This window comes from Podarcis muralis, chromosome 7, assembly GCF_964188315.1.
Source record: "Podarcis muralis chromosome 7, rPodMur119.hap1.1, whole genome shotgun sequence".
NCBI classification, from domain to species: Eukaryota; Metazoa; Chordata; class Lepidosauria; order Squamata; family Lacertidae; genus Podarcis; species Podarcis muralis.
In genome coordinates this window covers 76,264,076-76,283,539 of record NC_135661.1, presented here as the reverse complement: position 1 = coordinate 76,283,539, position 19,464 = coordinate 76,264,076, and the positions used below count along the sequence as shown (strand labels likewise).

Here is a 19,464-nt window from a genome sequence, read left to right as displayed (position 1 = left end):
TTTCACTAAAGCATCCCTGGGGGGTGGCCATCCAACCTCTGCTTTAAAATCCTACCATGAAGGAGGAGGATTATATTAAAAGTAGACCACAGATAGCTAGCAAACAAGTTTCCCCTCCCTTTTGGGGGTTGGGGGAGAGACTACAAATCCCATCTGTCTCAAACAGTGATGCTAATTGTTCAGAATGATGGGAGTTGTAGTCCAGGGGCATCGGGAAGGTCAGAGTTTTCGCCATTCCTGCTTTTAGAGCCCAGGGCGTAGGGTAGAGGTCCCAGCATGTCTCTCAAGTTCTAGGCTCCAGAGGGAAGAACGGAAAGACACATACAGTGGTACCTAGAATCATAGAGTTGGAATAGACCACAAGGGCCATCGAGTCCAACCCCCTGCCAAGCAGGAAACACCATCAGAGCACTCCTGACATATGGTTGTCAAGCCTCTGCTTAAAGACCTCCAAAGAAGGAGACTCCACCACACTCCTTGGCAGCAAATTCCACTGTCAAACAGCTCTTACTGTCAGGAAGTTCTTCCTAATGTTTAGGTGGAATCTTCTTTCTTGTATTTTGGATCCATTGCTCCGTGTCCGCTTCTCTGGAGCAGCAGAAAACAACCTTTCTCCCTCCTCCATATGACATCCTTTTATATATTTGAACATGGCTATCATATCACCCCTTAACCTCCTCTTCTCCAGGCTAAACATGCCCAGCTCGGGTTACATACGCTTCAGGTTACATACGCTTCAGGTTACAGACTCCGCTAACCCAGAAATAGTACCTCGGGTTAAGAACTTTGCTTCAGGATGAGAACGGAAAACGTGCTCTGGCAGTGGCAGGAGGCCCCATTAGCTAAAGTAGTGCTTCAGGTTAAGAACAGTTTCAGGTTAAGAACGGACCTCCGGAACGAATTAGGTACGTAACTAGAGGTACCACTGTAATTCCACCCAGGGAGAACTTGCTAGTACAGTGGTACCTCGGGTTAAGAACTTAATTCGTTCTGGAGGTCTGTTCTTAACCTGAAACTCTTCTTAACATGAAGCACCACTTTAGCTAATGGGGCCTCCTGCGCAGCTGCTGCACGATTTCTGTTCTCATCCTGAAGCAAAGTTCTTAACCCGAGGTACTATTTCTGGGCTGGCGGAGTCTGTAACCTGAAGCGTATGTAACCCGAGGCACCACTGTATATTCAAATTGGCCAAACAGATTCTGATTGCAGAATTTGGGTGTTTTCGAGTTGCAGAATCTTGTGTCGCGAAGAGGGTCTTTGTCACAGAGTTCTAGCTACCGCACCTACCAAACTGCAGTTGGCGTTTAGAGCGCCCGCTGTTCCTGCCGCTGCTTGGAGTCCACGAGTCCCGAGAGAAGCCTCGTCATCTCGTCCAGTTTCCTGTCCAGGGACTCGATCCGCTTCTCCAGCTCCCGGTGGGAGCTGCTGAGGCTGGAGCTGAGGTCGCACATGATCATCTGCATCTGCAGCAGAGGAAGAACACGACACAGCTGTCAACAGTTCAGCTTTTGCTCAAGTTACTTCCCGGGACTGGCGCACAGGTGGCGCTTTTGTCCTCAGGGAGGGGGGAAAGTGACTAGTGGGGCGCTGCAGGGTTCTGTCCTGGGCCTGGTGTCATTCAACAGCTTTGTAAATGACTTGGATGAAGGAAGTGAGGCGATGCTCATCTGATTTGCAGGTGACACCAAACTGGGAGGGGTAGCTTATGGCGTAGAAGACGGAATCGGGATCCAATACGACCTTAACAGACTGGAGAACTGGGCCAAAACTAACAAAATAGGGACAACTGTAAGGTTCTGCATTTGGGCAGGAAGAACCAGCTGCACAAATATAAAATGGGGGGGGGGGCACAAATCGCCTCATTCCAAGCCTGCTATTACATTATATTTTATACATATAATATATTCACACTGATACTATTATTATTATTTAATTTGTATGCTGCCCTTCATCTGTAGATATCGGGGCAGTCCAATACCAGATCTAGCGAACACTTCTTATTTAGCCTTTTGGGTGACATCAAGTCCATCAGTTTAGTCAACCTGGCCTACCTCACGGCGTTGTTATGAGGATCAATGGGGAGGGGTGGCGGAGAAACTCAATGTGCTGCCCTGAGCCCACTCAGAGAATGGCAGGAAAAATAATAATCTCAACAACAAAAGCAGCAGCAATGCTTTTATTTGGAATAATTTACTTTCCCCCAGGTACAAAATACAGTGAATTTTTTTCAGAATCCAAACGCCCTCCGTTTTGAGTGCCACACTTCTGTTTTGAGTGTTGCACTGAGGTCTGTCTGTTTTTGCTATTTATTTTGTGTTTTTCTTTTTATGGCTTTTTTGTTTTATTTTTGTGACTGTGTGGAACCCAGTTCAGCTACTGATTGATTGATTGTGTGACTGCAGTACATTGTTTATTGATTTCGTTTTATGGATCAATGGTATTGTTAGATAGTAAAATTCCTGTTAAGTTGCTGTTTTAGGGGTTGTTTTTAAAAGTCTGGAACGGATTAATCCATTTTGCATAACTTTGTATGGGAAAGTGCGTCTTAGTTTTGGAGCGCTTTGGTTTTGGAACAGACTTCCGGAACAGATTAAGTTTGAGAACCAAGGTACCACTTGACTGTCATAGAAGCTACACCTCCAGGAACTTATCAGTGGCCTTTTTGCAAGAATTTGCTAACGCTTATTATATTGGAAACACACTGCGCTTAAAGGCACTGCATTGCCTTAGATTAATAGAACCACAGAACTGTAGAGTTGAAGGGTCCTTGACCCCCTGTGATGCCAGAATTCTGCCCACAGCAGCTCCTGGGTGGGCTCAAACTACTAGCCTTCTGGTTAACAGCCAGATGCACTAGTCCGTTGCACCACAGGAGAGTCGACAGAGGATGCATACATGCTGCGCATGTAAAGCATGTTCCCCACACCACAGCCCAAAGAAGCCTGGGAACTGTAGCTCTGTAAAGGGTAAACTGCAATTTCCCAGGATACATATATTGGGGAGCAATACGCTTTAAACTTGTGTGTACACAGCCTCTTATCGACCGGGCAACAATGTCCCCGGCACACAACTCGCCTTAGAGACATCCATCATGGCATTCACTTGGTCTCGGATCTTCCTGTGCTTCATCCTCACGTGTCGGAACCTACGAGGAGAAGAGAGAAGTTATTTCCCCTCCTGGGCTTTCGCCAATGTGCTTCCTTTCCAAATTGCAATGGAGAGAAGAGTTTTAACAGTTAAAACGTACGCAGCAGCCGTGACCCGCCGGTGCACTTTCCTCAGGAAACCCTGACCACTGGCTGCGTGCGCTCGCTATAATTTCTAGCGAAATATACAACACCCTCCCAGGCCCATCTGCAAGTTGCTCAGATCCCTTGCACGCAGGGCGAACGACGGGTAACAAATATAACCGGCCCTTGTCGCCATCGCCTCCCATCTCAAATCGAACGATCAGTTCGATTTGAAATCCTCGCTTGACTAGGAATCTTTATGCACAAAAATGGAAGAAAGAAGTTACCAGCAAAGAATAACAAATAAGCAAGGTGATGTAGAATTAGGCAAAGTTAACAGCAAAAATAAGAGGACTTAATGAGGTTTGTTTTGCAGAAGAAGAAGAGTTTGGATTTGATATCCTACTTGATCACTACCCGAAGGAGTCTGAAAGCAGCTAACATTCTCCTTTCCCTTCCTCTCCTACAACAAACACTCTGTGAGGTGAGTGAGGCTGAGAGACTTCAGAGAAGTGTGACTAGCCCAAGGTCACCCAGCAGCTGCATGTGGAGGAGTGGGTGAACCCGGTTCACCAGATTACGCATCCACTGCTCTTAACCACTACACCACACTGGCTCTAACCCCAGGGCTCTGAGCCTTCTTCCCTTGGGTGTTCGCCTGATGGTTTCTCCTTCCATTCCTTGGCTCCCAAGCAGTCCACGACATAGAAAGGGGGAAACTGGCAGAGCAGGACTAGGGCACTGCAGCCCTCTGCCCCGGAAGGTGCCTTGCCCAGCCTCCCCCCCCCCTGACTTGGCACTACACCTGAGCACCCCATGACCTGGGAGTGATTGACTTACATATGGATGGCTGCCAGCAGCCTTCGGTGATGTTTGCGTGTCCTTAGGCCATCCTTCCTCTTGGTGTGTTTGTGCAGCATCCAAGCCTCCTGCAGCACATTGGCGGCTGACCACTTCATCTAGAGGTTGGTGCAAAAAAATGGAGAGAAAAGGGAGAGATGTGACGGCTCGCCGAAGCTCAGTTTCCCTTCTCTGTCCCTAGGAACATAAGGGACCTTAGATGAGGTCAGAGCACAGGCCCAACAGCTCAGGGCTTCCCTCGCCCTGACCGACAGAGGCTGTCTGGAGTTTCAGCCAAGGAGACATTAATTAGAGATGCCAAGGATTTAGACCTGGGGTCTTTGCACATGCAAAGCACGAGCTCTACCACTGATCTATGCTCCTTTTGCAGAAAGTTTTTGATGGTCTGCAACTGGACTGGGGAACTTTTGGCCCTGTGGACGTCACTGGGAGACAACTCGGGCAAGGAGGCCTTGCCAGCCCTACCAGGAAATACCGGGGGTTTGAACCCGGAACCTTTGGCAAGCGAAGGAGAGTCTGCCACTGAGCTGCAACCCTTCCCTGCAACCCCATTCATGACCCATCAAGCGGAAGAAAAAGGAAGACTGACAACTGCACTAGCCTTTGATTTTGCCGGCTAGGACAGGACATCTGTCAAAAGTGTTGTGAAAGCGTTGGGGGGGGGGAGGCCAGGGAGGAGGAAACCCACAAGGAAGTCTTGATTTGCATGTATGCCTACACACGCCCTGAGATAACAGGGCAGAGAGCCCAGGAACAGCGGTTATTGTTTATTGCAGGGGGTTCTTAAACCGTGGTCCACAGGGCACATTAAAATGGCACCTGCCAAGGCCAGGACTAGCCGCCTGAGAAACAGTTTCTACACAAATGCAATTCTGGTTCTAAACGCAGCATAAGGGGTCTCTATAGTATAGTGTATTTTAAAATGGGGTTTCAGAGTTTTTAGGGGTTTTTGAATGTTTTATGTAGTTTTTCAATTTCATTGTTCTGCATGGGACAATGACAGTAAAGATATCATATATCGTATATATCGAACAACAGAGCCAGGTGTGTTTCAAGTTTTTGCCCCTTGGAAGAGCTAACCACACAAAAACATGCCTCTTGTATTTGCATATTAACATTCAAATAGGACAGCCTTTTAGCTCTTCTGCAGGGCAAAATGCTGCAGCAGAAACCCCTGTAGAGTTTCAGTTTGGAAGGGCTGCCCGACAGGGAAGGAAATGGAGAGGGCTATATCTGCAGTTCATCAGTGTAGAAGAGTGACACTTGGACGTATGAAACTGCTTCCTACAAAGTCAAGCCAAAGTCCCATCCACCTCATTATTGTAGACACCAGGGATGCGGCCCTCCAGGCCTTTCTCTCTGGCCCTTAAGACTCTCCCTCGGCTACAAACTTTTCTCTCATGTGCCCCCCTCCCAATCCTCTTGGGGTACCGTTGCCTGGCTCTGAGTATTTTTGTTCCTTCAACTGTGATAATTAAGGCTGTGCACAGGCCCCTGACCCGACCAGAAGCCCAAATGTGGGGGCCCCAGATCAAGCTGACCTGGGAACCCACCTGACCCATATCCAGCCCCCCCCCCAAAAAAAAACAACTGAGCCAGAGCCTGCAAACTTGCAAAGCAGGAACATGCTTTGTGGAAAACACAATGGTAGCATTTCACTAAAAATTGTAGCCAACAAAGATACACAACAACTCTGGAAGGAGGAAGGTCTGATGTAATACCCGAAAACCTTCCTGTGACCAGGAAGCCCTGTCTTCTGTTAATTCCTGACTTCTGGTGAATGATGACAAGAAAGAGGATGTTTCGAAATGAAAACAGAAGAGGCATTAAGGAAACTCAAAAGCTACACTTCCCACATTAATCTTGCTGAAATTGATTGATCCGAAAAGTCAGGGGGTGGGCAACGTGCATGTGACGCTCTTGGCTTAATTTCAAAAATCCTCTGCAAACAATTAATTCAGATGTCTGGCGAGAGTAACCTATTCCTTTCCTGGCAGCCCACTAGGGGGCAGGGGGAGGAAGTGAGGGGAGGGAGAGGGAGAGTGAACGGGTGGCAGAAATAAGAGAAAAGGTAGCAGAGAGATAAAAAAAGAGTGGCACCACCCACTGTTAATATGCAGGCTCCAAAATATTATTCCCCAAGGGACTGCAGCCCTTGATGGACTAAAGTTACCCACACCAGGTGCAGGTAATGGGAGCTATTCTCCTCTGAGGAAAGGCTGACACATCTGGTACTTTTTAGTTGAGAGAGAAGGTGAGTAAGAAGTGTCAAGCTCAACAACTTTGGGGTTTGCTCAAAATAAGCTCAACAACTCATTTTGGGGTGTCTTGGCTTTTAGTTTTTGAAATATGGCAACCCTGCTTTTCCAGGGACTGTCCTGGATTTACAGAAGCTGTCCCAGTCTCTGATTTGATCCCAGAATGTCCCTCTTTTTCTTAGGACGTTGTCAGGAACCAGACTGAAGGGTATTGCTCTGAGGAAGAATGGTGGACACCCCCCTCTCCCTCTGCTCAAGGGCCTGATCCTGAAGCTCCTCTGGAGCAGGAGGATAGTATCGACCTACGGTTTGCAGAAGGACACAGTTTGGGAACTGACTGTTGGGCTGAGCTGGGAGAAGAGCAACCAAGGGGAGAGGAACGGGAAGAGAGAGAGAGCTGGTTGGATCTCCCTCACTAGAAAGCACATGAGCTGTAGAGGCAGGCGTCTGGATAGGGTAGCCTCTCAGAAGGCTCAGTGGTTGGAGGGGGGTCACGTGGTGAGGAGACGGGAAGACGGAAGTAACTGGAGGGAAGTGGGAGGAACTCAATTGGGAGCACCTGCACGGCGAAAATGGATGCTGAATGTTTGTGCTGTGTTCAATAAAGCTCTCTGTTGCTGCAAAAGACTGCTTTCGCTTCATGCTGTTATCTACAGAGAGGGGGAAGGTAGGCCTTGCCTGGCAGACGCCCCTATTTTCGTCAGAGAAATGTTGGAGGGTATGGAGCTATGTGACCCCCAAAGCCAAGGAGATAAGTAACTATACAGTCATACCCCATGTTACATCTGCCTCATGTTACGTTCTTTCAGGTTACGTCCCGCGGCAACCCAGAAGTACCAGAAAGGGTTACTTCCGGGTTCCGCTGCTCGCGCATGCGCGCAAGATGACGTCACCCGCATGCGCAGAAGCGGCGAATCGCAATCCACGCGTGCGCAGACGCGCCACTGCGGGTTGTGTTCTTTTCATATTGCAAACAGGCCTCCGAGTTACTGCTATACAACCTTTAGAAAACATCTGAAGGCAGCTCTGTATAGGGAAGTTGTGGTTTTTTTTAAGTTTAATGTTTTATTGTGTTTTTCTTTATGTTGGGCAATTTCTGCCCGGACACTGTTTCCAATGGCCAAATACCGGCAATTTATGGGAAATTCCAGACGTATGGCAACCCTGAGATACAAGTGTTTCTAAGCACAGCACATAGGTAAACTATGGAACTCTCTCCCACTCTTTCCCACAGTGATGGCCACCAACTTTGATGGCTTTCAAAGAGGACTGGACAAAATCATGGCGAAGAAGAATATCAGCAGCTTCAAGCTCTGCTTTGCCACTGAGCACCAGTTCCTGGGAATCGCAGGTTGGCAAAGTGCTTTTTATACAGGTTGCTGGTTCCCCACAAGCCACTGTGAGAACAGGAAGCTGGACTAGATGGGCCGTTGCCCTGACCCAGCGAGCTCATCTTCTGCCTTACCTCTTTGGCACATTGAATGTCCATCATGAAGTTATGGACGTGTTTTTCAGCCCTGCTGAATTCCAGCTTATCAGCAGCAACAGCCACCAAGAGGGCCGTGCAGCCCACTCCCTGCAAAAAAACAACGAGGACAATGAGTTTGAAGCAATAAAACTGGAGGCACAGAGGAAATATACGCCTTGTGCCTCGGGTCACACTAGAAATTACCGTGGCAGATAGGGACTATGATCATAGAATCATAGAGTTGGAATAGACCACAAGGGCCATCGAGTCCATGATATGATAGCTCGGTGGAAGGGCACATATCTAATTTCAGGATTTTCTGTATTATTAGCCTCATTCCTTGCATAGCTCAGAAATTTAAAAACAAAAAAAATCAGCCCAGTTGGTGCATTTGATTATCAGTGCAGTTTTGAAAAGCTCATTCTGCCATCTTCATTCAAAATGGCATCGCATTGTATCCAAGCACAGATGAAAACCTGCTCAATCTCGGGAACTACTGCACAAATTTTGGTGGTGATCTCTTAAGAGCTGCCCAAATGCATAACAAATAAACATGCAACTTTCCAAAATATATAGTAGTTTTTTATGATTATGTTTGTGATCATCATTAATCACTTGCTACATGAATAGTCTCTAAACATCTTGGAAATGCAGAAAGGATTTTCGCAATGTATTTCATAAGATTTATATATTACTTGTTTGAAATAAAAACAAAGCAGCTTAAAGCAGAAAACACAATTGTGTGGGGAAGACCCGCAATACATTTTTAGACTGCAGCCGCCATCAGCATTCTGACCATGGACCACACTGGCTAAAGTTGATGGAAGCTGAAGCCCAAAATCTCAAGATCTCCACTTGGGCTACCCATGCAACAATCCATAGAGCAGTAGTAAAAGCGTATCATCAATAAACAGCAAAATCTGAGGTCCACGAACATAGGCTTCCAATTAACACAAGAGTAAGGAAGTCAAGAAAAACAATACAATTCAAAGGAAATGAAATGTACAAATGCACACACAGTGTAACTTTGTGTTGTTTCATTCACATTCCTTGGGGGGGATTATTGTTACTGGAGGTGGGGAGGACAATATCTTTTTTTAAAAAATTATTTTATTGCTAAATATCAATATATTGCCACTGAGGATTTATGGCATTCTAATTTGAAGATGAAAAGTTAATTCCAAACTGTAGCATATTCCACAGGAGGCATTTGAACATTGTTTTCCCCATTAATATATAAAATATTTTTTTGCCATGTTGTTGAAAACAAATCTTTTTTGGGTTTGTCCTCTACCTTCATTTCTGGGTTAATTTTTCAGCAGTAGCTATGGACCAGATCTGACTATTCCTTATTTAATCCCATGATTTTGAAATACAAAATCCATTGTCCATCCAAGCTTCATTTGGTCCAGCCTACATTCCCAGTAATGAAAGGACTGATATCAATTCCTGTTTTGTTATCAAATCAATTCACCAAGAGACCAATGTTATATAGCATCCGACAGCCCTTGACAGGCACCACAAAAAGCGGGATTTAGCACTTGACAGCTTTATAGGATTTCTTATTTGACGCCTGACCAACAATAATAATGATACTAAAAAATCAAATCAAGATATTTGAGACTAAAGCACTCAAGTCCATCTGTCAAAGTTCTGAAGTAGCATTGCAGCATCACATTTTCAGATATGAACTTTCTGTTTCAGAATTGAGAGGAAGTGTGGTGTAGTGGTTAGAGTGATTGAGGCCAGGATTCAAATATCCAGTCAGCCACAAAGCTCGCCAGATGACCTTGGAGTCAGCTGCTGCCTCTCAGTCGCTGCCTAATCGATTTTATTAGTCCACACTTTCCTCCAAAAATCCTCCTCACTTAATCCCCAAAAAACCCTGCAAGGTAAGGCAGTGACTGGCCCAAGGTCACCCAGTGTGCTTCACGGCTGGGTGGGGTTTTTGAACCCTGGCTTTGCAGGGTTGTTGTGAAGATTAAATGCAGAGAGGGAGAGACCACGTAGCCACCTTCAGCTCTTTGAAGAAAAGGGTGGGATATGGACACAATAAATACATACTTTTTTGGGGGGGGAGCTGGGAGACGGATTTTGGATTTGCACAAATTTGCACATTTCAGCTCTGCACCATGCGCAGACGCATCTCTTACCATAACACCGGTGAACACGCACACAACTTTTCCGCACACCGTCACCGGAACAACATCTCCGTAGCCGATGGTTAGGAAAGTGATGGGGATCAGCCAGAAAGTGCTATATAGGTAGTCGTTGTCCATATGCTCCCTGACAGGTGGGAACGAAGAGAGGTTCGTCAGGAAATGTGTATTTCACATTATTGAGAGTTATACTGCACCTTTCAGGGTTACTTAAGAGGACAGGGGAAATAGTAAACTCCTAAAAACTAAAATTAAACACCCATACTCAAGAGATTAAAATATCAGATCAGTGAACAGGTACCAGCAGTGTTCAAACTGACTCAAAACAGACCCTGGGAAATAAAAATACATTTGGTACTGCAAGCACAAGTGCATTCTCTCTGGTTGTGACTCCCTGCCACTGGAATTCAGAGGGGTACTGCCTCCAGCCAGGGAAGTAAAACTCAGCCACCGTGGCTATGCTCTCCTTGCCACTACCACCACCGCTCCCTCACAGGCCCTCTCCCTCCGGGCCCAGTCCGGACCACTGCCCAAACAGACCGGGAGTGGGGCAGGGCAGGAGCGATGACATCATTTGTCTCTCTTTGCTCAGGCAGGTCGATGAGGGGATAATAAGGCTTTCAAGTTTTGCTCGTGGCAGCTTGGCATAGTGAGGAGGGGGACACCAGAGAACAAGGAAAATAATCGAGAGGAGTTGGGTACATTTTCCCATGAAACATAACCCGGTCCAGTTAGGCAAGCGTTCTCTCCCATCATGCACCAGGGCAGGCATGCCAGCACTGCAGCTTTTGAGCAGGAGACTGTTAGTTTTGCAACTGATCTTCCTCGCAACTGCTTTGAAATCCAATCTATGGGCTTTGCCTATTTATTATTTTTTTGACTGAGTGTCACCTGAAGTGACAAAAAGCTTGTTTATTCTTTTCGCCGAGGCTGATTCAGTTGCTAGCCTCCGGCTCATCAGGGGAGTTTATTTACCTGTTGGCTGGGCATCAGGCGGAAAATGGGATTGTCCTCTACAAACAAAGGCCTGCTCTGAAAAGGAAGAGGGTAGCGCTCTGGACTGCTTCAGAGTAGAATGGGTTCCTTCTATAGATGGGTCCATCTAACTGACAAAGCACATGTTCTGTAAGCAGAGAGCTCCAGGCTCAGTCCGCAGCTAGAACAGAAGTGGGGGGTGTTGTGTCTTATAGAGGGACACAGCTAATCCATTCTGGTTTGGTCCCTATCCTCCTCTCTCACACGTTGTACAAGAGCAACCCTGAGATTAAGAGGAGGAAGTAGACTGCCAGGGTCATCCCCCTAGACTGGTTGCATGTAAGGCAGGTGGGTGGGTCGGCTGAGCTCGGTGGGCCAGTGCCCCGTTTGCCCTAATCCAGAATGCGGCAACTAGACTGATGACTGGGAGTGACCGCCGAGACCACATAACACCTGTCCTGAAAGACCTACATTGGCTCCCAGTACGTTTCCAAGCACAATTCAAAGTGTTGGTGCACAATTCAAAGTAAATGGCCTCAGTCCAGTATATCTGAAGGAGCGTCTCCACCCCTATCGTTCAGCCTGGACACTGCAGTACAGCTCCGAGGGCCTTCTGGCGGTTCCCTCCCTGTGAGAAGTGAGGTTACAAGGAACCAGACAGAGGGCCTTCTCAGTGGTGGCGCCCGCCCTGTGGAACGCCCTCCCATCAGATGTCAAGGAAATAAACAACTATCTGACTTTTAGAAGACATCTGAAGGCAGCCCTGTTTAGGGAAGTTTTTAAAGTTTGATGTTTTAGTGTGCTTTTAGTTCTGTTGGCAGCCGCCCAGAGTGGCTGGGGAAACCCAGCAAGATGGGCGGGGTATAAATAATAAATTATTATTAGGTAAAGGGACCCCTGACCATTAGGTCCAGTCGTGGCCAACTCTGGGGTTGCGGCGCTCATCTCACTTTATTGACCGAGGGAGCCGGCATACAGCTTCCGGGTCATGTGGCCAGCATGACTAAGCCGCTTCTGGCGAACCAGAGCAGCGCACGGAAATGCCATTTACCTTCCCGCCGGAGCGGTACCTATTTATCTACTTGCACTTTGATGTGCTTTCGAACTGCTAGGTTGGCAGGAGCAGGGACCGAGCAACGGGAGCTCACCCCGTCGTGGGGATTTGAACCGCCGACCTTCTGATTGGCAAGCCCAAGAGGCTCAGTGGTTTAACCCACAGCGCCACCGGCATCCCTAAATAATAATAATAATTATTATTATTATTATTATTATTATTATTATTATTAACTGACCCTCGCTGCCTAACGCCAGCACAGGCAGGCCCCGGTCCTTACCGTTCGCAGACAGACAGCACCCAGAAGGCAATGAACCAGAGTCCCATCGTGAAGATCAGCAGCACCCTTCCTGGCTGGCTGTTCACCATCACCCGTAGCACGAATGGGTACTGGAAGTGGATCTTGTTGAGGGACCCGATGCTGCGGTACGAGGCGTCTCCCAGAACGCTGCTCTGCAGCAGGGCCGCCCGCGTCACCAGGTAGAGGCGGAGGAACATGAGCAGCGACAACAGCATGTCGACCTCGGAGAGGAACAGGAAGGCCTGTGTGGGCTGGGGCTCCAGGCAGGCGAAGTCTCCGGTGGGCAAGGGGTGGATGGAGCAGACCAGCAGCTCCAGCATGATAAACGCCAGCTTCCGGCAACTGACAGCAATCCGCCAGTCAGTCAAAGAGTTGTCCATCATGAACAGCTAAGGGGAAAGAGAGCAGATAATAATAATAATAAAAATCCAGTATCCAAGTGACGCCCTCTTGTCACCCCCCAGTGGCTGGCGGACGTTGGTACTGGTAGGGCAGAAGATAGGGAGACCAAGGCTCCATTCAGCTTATTCCATTCTCTTGACAGTTCCCTAGCTATTCATTTCCATGTTATATTGGAGCTTCCGCATGATGGTAAAAATGTCACTTCCGGAAACATAGCAGAAGTTCCACGCTAAGTTCCATGCTACAGTGGTACCTCTGGTTACGTACGCTTCAGGTTACAGACTTCGCTAACCCAGAAATAGTGCTTCAGGTTAAGAACTTTGCTTCAGGATGAGAACAGAAATCGTGCTTCGGTGGCACGGCAGCAACAGGAGGCCCCATTAGCTAAAGTGGTGCTTCAGGTTAAGAACAGTTTCAGGTTAAGAACGCACCTCCGGAACGAATTAAGTACTTAACCCGAGGTACCACTGTATTTGCTTCCGGTGGGGAGTGGGAATCTGCTTGCAATTAACACTAAGGTTAGCACTAAATTTACGACATATTCTGCTGTGTTTCTGATGTGGAAGCCACTTCCGGAAATATCGTGGACTACAGTGAAAGTTTTGTGCTCAGGTCAATGTTATTTCCTTCCAGGAAAAAGAAATCCTTTCAGAAATAGCACCAAATACGCCCTATATTTTCAGCTGTGTTTCCAGAAATGGCTTCTACATGTGAAAGCTCAAATATAATGTGGAAATTAGCAGGTAGGGAGACGTTGGGGAAATGTAATAAGCAGCGATGGGAATGCAACATTTGTTGTTTTAGCTACAAGAGGCTAACATGGCGACCCTTCTCGAAACATATACAGCGCCTCGCTTCACTCCTTGAGAGTAAAAGGTTTATGCCGAACTGGCGAGACTAACAGGGAAAATTCGAAACCAGCAGGACCAGATTTCCCTAAAGGACTGGAAGAAATTTATGTTGTATTTGAAAGACAATTGTAATCACTTAACATCACTTGTAGGACTACAGGAAGTTTTGTAAGGAGGACTTCACAAATTATTGTGAAAAGGACTAAGATTAGTGGATGTAAGATTGGACTTTTAGCAATAAGCATAGCAATAAAATGCAAAATCAGAGAAAAACCATTAGAAGGGGTTGAGGGAGGTCTCAGGCTATGATCACCAAAGACATATATCATGTTGCTTTGGAGTTATTATGTTGGAAAATTTGTTCAAAAAATAATTTTAAAATTATATATGAGAGTAAACGAATCAAAAGTTCTCTTAATTTATTTGTATTTCTTTAACAATATACATATCTCTCTCTCCAAGCAGTCTCAATAAATGGTATAAAACATTCATTTAAAATAACAATAAAAACAAGGCTTTATGAAAACAGTAGGCATTGCAACATGATAAGAAAACACAAATGTGCATAATAAAATAGCTTGTCTGGTTGGGTTAGCCAAAAGGAAGAGGGTTTTTTAGCAGGGTCAAAAACAGCACCATGAAGGAGCCTGCCTGATATCAAAAGGCAGGGAGTTCCACAGAATAGTTGCTGCCACGCCAAGAGTTTTGTTTCCTGTGCAGATTCCAATTCCCGGTATAAGAACGGTAATGAATGGCTTATGAAAATGCACATATTGCGTGGAAGGAGTGAAGTGTGGAAGCTCCAGCACTCCTTCCATTGCCCGTATCCTGATGCTTCTCCTTGCCATCTACCTTGGTTCAACTTCCATCTCCTCTCTTAAATCGCCATCTCCCCCCACCCCCCACACACTACCCCCAGTCTGTCCCTAAACTCCCACAAAGCATCTCCACATCCCACGGGAAACGCATTGCCTCTCCTGCACCTAGCTTTGAGTAGAAGGAGGGCATTACATTTCCAGTTATTTGTGTACACACACAACCTCCCGGAAACTGGCTGGGAAGCAGGATGGCCTTGCCAAGTTTACAACGTGTTTTATTACCTTATATGAAGACTGCCTTTACATCCCTCGGCCAAGACAACGAAGGGAGTTTACAGTTTTAAAAGATTAAAGGCTGTGCCCTGGAAACTTCCGCATCAAATCACTGCAGTTCTCTCTACATGGGGCTGCCCTTGAAGACGACTTGGAAACTTCAGTGGGTCTAAAATGCAGCAGCCAGGGGTCCCTTTAGATCTCAAATAACCCCTGTTTTAAGACAGCTGCGCTGGCTGCCAGTTCGTTTCTGGTCCCAATTCAAGGTGCTCATGTTATCGTTTAAAGCAGTAAATCATGTTTCCTTCCCTACAGACAGTCTCTGGTGCCAAGACCAGCAGAGGGTGCCCTCGTGGTTGTTCCTCCACCTTCAGAGGCTAAGGTGGGGGGGGGGGAGCAGAGTGGCCCAAGACAGGGCCATCTCTCTGGCGGCCCCTAAGCTGCAGAACTCCCTCCCTACAGAGATGCATCTAGCTAGCGCTTTCATTATGCAGCTCCTGGAAAATGCTGAAGACACACCTCTTTACCCTGGCTTTTGATATTTAAGGTGTATATTTTTAGGAACTGTGGTTGTAAGTTGTTTTAACCTGTTTGTAATATTGTTTTAATGCTGTAACCCACCCTGGGACCATAGGATGAAGGACAGGCTAATAATGATGATGATGATGATGATGTTGTACCTCGGCTCCCGAACACCTTGGGAGTCAAACATTCTGGCTCCCAAACGATCGAAAACTGGAAGTGATTGTTCTGGTTTTCGAACGTTCTTTCAGAAGCCGAACATCCCACGGGGCTTCTGATTGGCTGCAGGAGCTTCCTGCAGCCAATCAGAAGCCACACTCTGGAAGTTGAACGTTTCAGAAGCTGAATGGACTTCTGGAATGGATTCTTTTCGACTTCCGAGGTACAACTGTAATGATGATGATGATGATGATGATGATGATGATACATTGGATCTGCTAGTATAACACATCTTCCTATGCTCCACAGAGAATGCATAAGGCATTTCCAGATGAGAATTGGGCCTTCATCCTGATTTGCTTGCATGGAAACTCGATGAAGTTGGCTATTTAATGAATATTCACTCTGATTTGTATGCAGGGAGGCGTCGCATCAGAGCAAGTGTTTGTCCCGCTGCATTTCCGCATCACTTCCCTGATTGCGGGAAGTCTGAACCTTTATTGGAGAAGCAGGTTTGCTGTGCCAAATCAGCTTTAATTGCCCAATCTGAACTTGTTGGCATGTGGTTGAATCCTAAGGACATAAGAGCAAGTGGCCCATCTGGGTCCAGCATGCTGTTCTCGTAGCGGCCGACCACTTGCCCACGCGAAGGCTGCAAGCAGGGCCTGAATCCAAGAACCCTCTCTGCTCCTGAGCTTTCTAGCCACTGGCATTCACAGAATCACAAAATCACAGATTCACAGAGCCGGAAGGGTCATCTAGGGTCATCTAGTCCAACCCCCTTTAATGCAGGGATCTTCCCCCCAACGTGTATACTGCCTCCGACAGCGACTTATCCTCCATGAAGCTGCCAGCTCCTCCTTCAAAGCCACCCGAGTCTGTGGCCATCATTGCCTATTGCCTGCAATACTATGTAAGCACTTTCAGTTGCAGGAGCTGCTCTTCCGCTGGCTAGCCCCATCGCGTGTGGCAGAAGGTCTGGCATGTGAATGCGCAAACACTTAAGAGTGTCTGCCAGGCAGGTTTTCGGCAGCCCACGTCTCTTTGCTGGCCGCCTGCACCTCTGGGCGTGTCTGTGTGACTCAAGGTTATATATTTATCTGCATGCAAAGCAGGCTGATAATTCTTGAGGAATTTCAAGCTCATTGTGGGAGGGGGGCAGGGGGGGAACCCAACGCTTGTTAAGAGCTGCCACTGTAATTCTTGTAACATACGGACTAAAAATGAATACCAGGCTTATATGTGTTTAGGCAACAGGAGTTTGGGCTTTATCAGGTTTCGCCTGCACAAAACATCAGGCATAGTTTTGACCTTACTAATGTTTCTGACTGTATTGGCGGCTCCTTCTAGTTCAGTTCTTCCTCACTGGCCTGCTCTGAAACATTTTAAGGGTGAAAACCAACGTTAGTCATGCTCAGCGTCAGTCAATGGAGCTGAGTAACTTAAGTCCATTGGATCGAGCTGAGAACAGCAATAGCAGCGGCCCTTATTTCCTCCTGCAGTTTCCATCCACTGTCGGAGGCAGTATGTTTCAGAATACCATCAGTGGATGGAAACTGCAGGAGGGGAGAGAGCTACAGGCTCTGGCCTGATCCTGCAAGCTCTACCCCCAGTACATTTCCAAGCACAATTCAAAGTGTTGGTGCTGACCTTTAAATCCCTAAACGGCCTCGGCCAAGGATACCTGAAGGAGCGTCTCCACCGCCATCGTTCTGCCCGGATGCTGAGGTCCAGCTCCGAGGGCCTTCTGGCGGTTCCCTCATTGCAAGAAGCCAAGCTACAGGAAACCAGGCAGACGGCCTTCTCGGTAGTGGCGCCCGCCCTGTGGAATGCCCTCCCACCAGATGTCAAAGAGATACACAACTACCTGACATTCAGAAGACATCTGAAGGCAGCCCTGTTCAGGGAAGTTTTTAATGTGTGACATTTTAGTGTATTTTTCGTCTTTGTTGGAAGCCGCCCAGAGTGGCTGGGGAAACCCAGCCAGATGGGCAGGGTAGAAATAATAAATTATTATCATCATCATCATCATCATCATCAGATGCACTCAAATTATGGGTGCCACAGTTTAAGAAGGGTATTGAACAAGCTGGAACGTATGCAGAGGAATGCAACCCAGATGTTGAGGGACTGGAAAGCAAGCCTTATGAGGAACGGTTGAGGGAGCTGTGTGTGTTTTAGCCTGGGGAAGAGGAGACTGAGAGAGATGTGACAGCCATCTTCAAATATCTAAAGCACTGTCTCATGAAGGGCGAAGCAAGATTTCATCCTGCTCCAGAGGCTGGGACCCAAACCAATATCTTGAAATTGCAAGAAAGGAGATTCTGATGAAATACCAGGAAGAACTTTCTGACTGCAAGAGCTGTTCCAAGGTGGAACCGAGTCCCTCGGGAGGTTGTGGACTCTCTTTCATGGGATGTTTTTAAACACAGGTTGGATGCCCATCTGCCTTGTATGATCGAGTTGAGATTTCTGCATTGCCGGGGGTTAGGCTAGATGACCCCTGAGGTCCCTTCCGACTCTTTGATTCTATGCTTTGTGCTCAAGAACAATTGTTTCATTCATGCAGAAGCCAGGCTGGTTTAATCAGTTAACCAACCAGTCGATTAAAACTCACGCAGTCAACTAAGTTAAGTTGCATTTATGTCACAATCCAAGGCTTGTCCACTTCGGAGGGAGCAAAATCTTATTCAGACCAGTGGTTTCTGCACACCCACCAATATTCTGAGACTTTGAGACATCTGGTTATATATCTTCATCCTGATTCCTTTGGTTGCTTTGAACTGATGACACCAGGCTAAACTGAACCAAGACCAGAAAGTCATGGCAAATTACAGGAGAAGCTAACCTGAAGAGGAAAAGCAAAGGACCCCCAAAATCACACCAGAGCCAGCCCTCCGCGATATCCTGCAGCGACCACAACTCGCCCAGTAGCTGGATGAAACATGCCGTGACTCAGTCAGGAAACAGCTCACTCAGATCAGCAGCAGAGATCAAACAGCCCAAAGGAAAGGAAAAACCCTTCTGAGATGTATTTTCCAAGTGTCACCAGCTCCTATGCGCGGTTGAGCTATATGGGTCTGCAAAGAAGGCTGAAGTTCTGGGCTTGCGTCCCAGACCTTGAATGCAAATCCCCGCCTGCCAGCCTAATCTTTCCATTCGCCTTCATTTCCCCATGAAAAGCTAGTTCCCGGCCATTTTTCCTTTGCAGTTAATTTATAGAGTGGAGGAACGTTACAGGTTCCGAATTGAAATCCATGCAACCGCCGCTGCCACCACCCCCAAGGTCAAAGGTAGGGAACATAGGAAGCTGACTGAGTCAGAGACCATTAGTCCTTTGGATCCAGCAGACAGAAAAGAGAGTACTTCACACAGCAAACTACAGAACTCGTTTCCGCAGGAGGCAGTGACTTGGACGGCTTTCAAATAGGACTGGACAAATTCATAGGAGGATAAGGCTATCAGTGATTATGAGCCATTATGTCTATTTTCTGCCTCGACAACTAGAGGCAGTAATGCTTCTGAATACCAGTTGCCGCAAGAGGGGAGAGTGCTCTTGTGGTCGGTTTATAGAATTATAGAACTGTAGAGTTGGTGGTGCTGTGGTCTAAACCACTGAGCCTCTTGGGCTTGCCAATCAGAAGGTCGGCGGTTCGAATCCCCGCGACGGGGTGAGCTCCCGTTGCTCAGTCCCTGCTCCTACCAACCAAGCAGTTCAAAAGCACGTCAAAGTGCAAGTAGATAAATAGGTACCACTCCAGCAGGAAGGTAAATGGCGTTTCTGTGCGCTGCTCTGGTTTCGCCAGAAGCGGCTCAGTCATGCTGGCCACATGACCCAGGAAAACTGTCTGCGGACAAACACCGGCTCCATTGGTCTCTAAAGCGGGATGAGCACCGCAACCCCAGAGTCCTCTGCGATTGGACTTAACTGTCAGGGGTCCTTTACCTTTTAGAGTTGGAAGGGACCACGAGAGTCATCTAGTCCAACCCCCTCCAGCTTAACATGCTCAGAGACATTTGCACCTATGCATATAATTTAGCATATGCAGACCTCTATCACAATCCCAGTTTCATATACATACCTTCCCATTACCATCTTCCTGTTATAATGGCTACAGCTTCCCAAAATGAGG

The 19,464-nt window shown here is 47.2% G+C and overlaps 1 protein-coding gene across 2 annotated transcripts in view; it reads right to left on the bottom strand.

Moving 5' to 3' along the window:
* KCNN4 (potassium calcium-activated channel subfamily N member 4) overlaps nucleotides 1-19,464 on the bottom strand; it is a 48,931-nt gene that overhangs the window by 2,459 nt on the left and 27,008 nt on the right. For both annotated transcript variants that reach the window (XM_028742494.2, XM_077932544.1), the window contains exons 3-8: nucleotides 12,286-12,695; nucleotides 9,971-10,103; nucleotides 7,815-7,925; nucleotides 4,071-4,189; nucleotides 3,076-3,145; nucleotides 1,288-1,463 (exon numbers count right to left, since the gene is read on the bottom strand). In XM_028742494.2, the coding sequence (XP_028598327.1) occupies nucleotides 1,305-1,463; nucleotides 3,076-3,145; nucleotides 4,071-4,189; nucleotides 7,815-7,925; nucleotides 9,971-10,103; nucleotides 12,286-12,695 (1,002 nt within the window). In that variant the 3' untranslated portion in view covers nucleotides 1,288-1,304. The remainder of the gene's footprint in view (nucleotides 1-1,287; nucleotides 1,464-3,075; nucleotides 3,146-4,070; nucleotides 4,190-7,814; nucleotides 7,926-9,970; nucleotides 10,104-12,285; nucleotides 12,696-19,464) is intronic.